This window comes from Phaseolus vulgaris, chromosome 7 (assembly GCF_051622355.1).
Source record: "Phaseolus vulgaris cultivar YP4 chromosome 7, ASM5162235v1, whole genome shotgun sequence".
Classification (NCBI taxonomy): Eukaryota; Viridiplantae; Streptophyta; class Magnoliopsida; order Fabales; family Fabaceae; genus Phaseolus; species Phaseolus vulgaris.
Window position 1 is genome coordinate 15,306,435 of NC_143504.1, and position 5,011 is coordinate 15,311,445.

Sequence of the window (5,011 nt, forward strand, 5' to 3'; positions counted from 1 at the left end):
CCTATATTAACATTCACCCAAACAAAAAATCAATCTTACCAACACCATCTCACTAAAAAGTCATGATATTTTTGTTATTTTTGTCCTTTTATATTTTGAGACAACAATTTCGAATTTAAACACTAATTAATTTAGTAGTTAGTTTTGTAATGTGTTTAATTGCTCTTAAAAAATTGTTTACACATTATTTTTTTTAATAAAAACTCATTTATATAAAACTTGATTTTTTTTTACAACCTTTAAATACAATCAAAAGACACACTTATGATTTTAATATATTTACACATAGTCATCTCACAATAACATATAAACCATATTGTATTAATATATACATATACTTGACCTCATATAGATATATATACACATAATATGACCCATCATTCAATACTTTACAATAATAAAACCCTAAGTGGCTAACTTGAAATTTAATATGTGACACTATATCATCATAATTGATGCATAGAGGGTTGAGAATTAAGTACACACTCTTCTTATATATCTCCTTTGGGGTACCCATTTTCATCAGAAGGACCATTGTTCCAATTAGCAGAAGAAGAAGCATAATAGAAACTTAAACCAGGTGAGGAACCACCACCATCATCATTACTAATCATCTTGCTTCTTCCTTCATGATGATTACTACTATTTCGCATTTCATTGCAAGTGTTGTAGCGGATCAAATCAGCATTTGTAGCATCAAGTTCCTTCTGGAGCTTTAAAACTTGTCTTTGGAGCACTGAAATAGCACCAACACAACCATACACAGGATCTTTGATCCTTGCTTCTGCTTCATAGGCCAGAGAGTTCACAGTGTCCTCTCTCTGATAGGGTTGCACCTCGTTCAGGATCTTGCTCACGTTGCTTGCACCAAAGATCTTGTGCACATTCACAAACTTCTGAGGCTCCTCTGGAGGGAAATATGGGGCGAAAAGGCAATCTGGCATGCACTTCCTCCTCAAAAACTTGCATGCTGCACATGGAGAATTGGAGTAGCTAGAAGAAGCCATGATCTTCACTTACCTCAAATTCACAACCAGAAGACACTATATACCAATCAATAACAATCACAAAACTCTACATAGTAAACTTCTAAGTGATCATATAATGTCATTAAGCTCTTCCATGTCTAATTAAACTTAGGGTTATGAAGACTTTGCTTGTTTGTTAAAGCACTTTGTTGTTGCTACACTTTTTGAACTTTTTTTATTAACTTTTTGTGCCAAAGTCTTCTTTGATATTGAGTGTTACACTATTTACAGATTCTCAGTACCAGAACCCTTGTTTTCTTCTTTTTCCATTTTTGACAGAAGGAGGAAAGAAACTAAAATGAAAAATAAATCAAAGATAGATATACATAAAGTATGATATATGTATGAAAATTTTATAAATTGTGTTTTATCATTTTCTTTCATGTTCAATATTCTCTACATATTCCTTATAACCTGTCTATTTCCCTGTAAAATCTCTCTAAATCTGCAGGTATACCCTTTTGTATGTGTGTAGCTCAATTGCAAGTGGCTACAAGGCAAGAAAAAGGTACACCAACCAAGTAGCTTTTTATACATATTGAATTTTTATCTATTTCTATTGGATGATACACCAATCACCCAGAATATATATGTGTATACCTTTTCTCAAAAATAAAAAAAATCTGATCAAAAACACAAATTTATAAGACAGTTTCTAACTAAAAGAAAAGAGGTTATAATTATATAATTGGGATGAAGAAAGATAGTATATATATACCTGGTGAAGCTAGCTAGCTAAACTAGCTAGGTTTCTTTGAACAAATTAACAATAATATGATTATTTACCTTAAAATGTGGGTGCAGGCTTGGTCTTTGAAGATCTGTTAAATCTTTAATATTTGGGTGTGAAAAGGTGTGGCACCTAACTCTGAGTGTGTGTGAGAGAGAGAGAGAGAGTTTTCTGGAAAGTGACTATTGGATGTGAGAGTTGAGGGAAGAACCCTAGTTAGTTGCAAGACAAGATGAGAGAAACCCGCAAATTAATTGTGAGACAACAAAAATACAACATGAGAGCATAAAGAGGCAAAGAGCATTTTAGTGTGAAAAAGAGTGAAAAAAGAAAACAAAATGAGGAAACAAAATGAGGAAACAAAGTGAAAAAGAATGAATGACAAAACTTTTATAATAATGTCAAACACTATTCAATAATATTCAATGTTAATTAATTATATATCTTACAATATAATCAACTCCCACATGACCATAGCAAATAATTTATGCATTAACATCTAAAAGTAAATACCTTTTTCTATTTTTTCTAATCTCAAATTTTGAAAAGTCCTTATCAGTCATAATTTGTGGTTGATTGAGAGTGCACAAATTTTAAATTGGCAACATATATGTTGAAAGTACAATCTTTTATATATAAATATATATATATATATAAATATATATATATAAATATTTCAATATTTTTTATAAAATAAAAAAATTATTTAAAAGCAACATATATGTTGAAAGTACAATCTTTTATATATATATATATATATATATATATATATATATATATAAATATATATATATATATATAAATATTTCAATATTTTTTATAAAATAAAAAAATTATTTAAAAGTGATATATAGCATGAACCCTTTATATTACTAAATGTTTCTTCTTCGCTGAAAAAAAAAACTAAATGTTTCTAATTTAATAAATTAAAAATTGTTTATAATTTTGTAACTTTTAATTAGTTTTCATTTTTAAATAACTAACCAATTGATTCTATCAAACATCACTTTACAAAATGAAGAAGTTGAAACTAAACTTGTTCTTAATCTATTTTTTATGGCAGTGACACCACTAAGCAAGTAAGTAATAGGAAACCATTATGATTTAACCACAATTTTATTTTATTTTTCATTTTGAAAGAGAAATATATATTGGTAATCCAATTACAAGACAACCAATTTATATAGAAAATCAGATATATACACTATTAAAAATCGGTCAAGAAAAACAATTCTCTATATTTATATATACAACCAAATTATTATCTAAAAATAACAAAATCAACCATTAAACTAATATTTGATGAGAAAAAAATAGCTTTAACTGATCAATTTAATAAAATGAGATTTATTGCACTGTTCCATATATATATATTATCATAATCTAAATAGTTTTTTTTTTTCTTTTATAATGAATGATCTATAAATTCAATGAATATAACATGAAAGCTATGGCACTGACAAGTTTCTGATGTTTGTATTGAAGCATTTTCTGTTAATTCTGCTGTAACTTTAAACAGGTATCTAGGTTCTCTAGATTTGATTAAAGTTATAAAAAGAAGAATAAAGTATAATTAAGAATTGATAAAAAAATTTATTAAAAAGTGATTATGAACAGATAAAAGTCGGCAGTGGCAAACAAAGTCTAATTCCTTGTTTTGTCAACTGTCTTTGGGATTTGGATAAACAGATTCTTAATATAAATTTCGAGACTTTTATTTATTTAAATAACACTATACTAAGATATATGTAGGGAGAAGAAGACAAAATTTGATAAAGTTAATAAATAATTTGTAGACTTTTTTTCTGATTTTTTTAGATATTAATTTTTAATTTTTGCATAAGTTAATTTCAATTTGGAGAAACTTTTTTTTTCTAATTTTTCTCTCTTAAAATTTTAATAAAAAAATTGTCTAAACATACTCTATTATTAAGGTCTTAGGTTCGAATTTTTATGATTAAAAAATGAATCTTTTATTATAAATAATTAGTCAAATTCCTATTGAAAAATTATAAACAGATACTCTATATTAATATTATGGTGAAAAATAATTAATTATTTAAATAACGTAAATTTTAGTGCTGGTATATCTATTTAACTTGACATTTTTAACATATATTTTTTTATAAGGATTTCGAGATCAAAATCTTGATTACGTATTTAAGGAATAAGATTAATGTTTACAGTTGTTATAGATTCAAAAACAAAATATTTTATGTATGGATATGTTTGATAAACAAAATTATAAATTACGATAACTACTCTCCTAATTAAGGTTTTATGAATTTACAAATCTTCCATTTTTTTAACACTTACGGCAACCTCTCTTATAGAAATACACATTGCAACATAAGAAGAAATACAGATTTTATAACATAAGGTAAAAATAATTTTGCAATGCTTTTTAAATAATTAAAACAAGATAAATACCAAAATATTTATGTAATTTTACCAAAATCTCAATAAAGATTAGTGTAGTTACAAGAAAAGTTGGAATAAGCAATTAAATGAGGCTATAAATATATATATATATATATATATAATATTATAATAGATAGACTTATGATTGATGAAGATGGCTGGTTAATTGATGTAGGTCATGAAGAATAATATCACATTTGATGTAGGTCATGAAGAATATTAGATATTTTTAAGATATTTTTAAATATGATGTTTAAATATTTAGGTTAACTAAATATGTATATTTTATCATTGAACTAGACACTAATAAGATATTAAGACAAATTGGATAGTTAACCTAAATCTATTTATGTAAAAGACTCATTAAATTGTTATAAATAGATGAAGATTTCAAAGTGTTATTGTTCATTTATTACACATATTTTATTTCATGTATATTTTTTTATTAGCTTGAGCATTTGAGTATCTTTACAAAGAAACATACCTGCTTGACTAGAAGGTAAAATTAATACATCTTAAATTGGTGGATGTGTGAGAGGAATAAGGTTTTAGATTTGAAGACAAACAATAAAAAAAATTCATCGTATAAAATCACTTCAATACATGAACAAAATATAAACATGAATTTTTATTAGTAGATTAAACAATTCATATATTAGTTTAAATTTAGAAAATAATTTTCATCGATATATAACTTGTATACTTTTTAAGACTAAAATAAAAATTTTACAAATGTAATTTGATGATACAATCAAGCAATAGAATATGAGTTGTAAGACTTTTTCATTATGAATATTAATGGATCATTTAATAGATAATGACTAGTGAAATA

At 25.6% G+C, this 5,011-nt stretch overlaps 1 protein-coding gene across 1 annotated transcript; it reads right to left on the reverse strand.

Annotated features, from left to right (window-relative positions):
• Positions 1-294: 294 nt before the first annotated feature.
• On the reverse strand, positions 295-2,082 carry LOC137828225 (LOB domain-containing protein 25). The gene has a single exon (XM_068634702.2). It carries the CDS (start codon positions 1,005-1,007, stop codon positions 492-494), a length of 516 nt encoding a protein of 171 aa, XP_068490803.1. The 5' UTR covers positions 1,008-2,082; the 3' UTR covers positions 295-491.
• Positions 2,083-5,011: the final 2,929 nt, after the last annotated feature.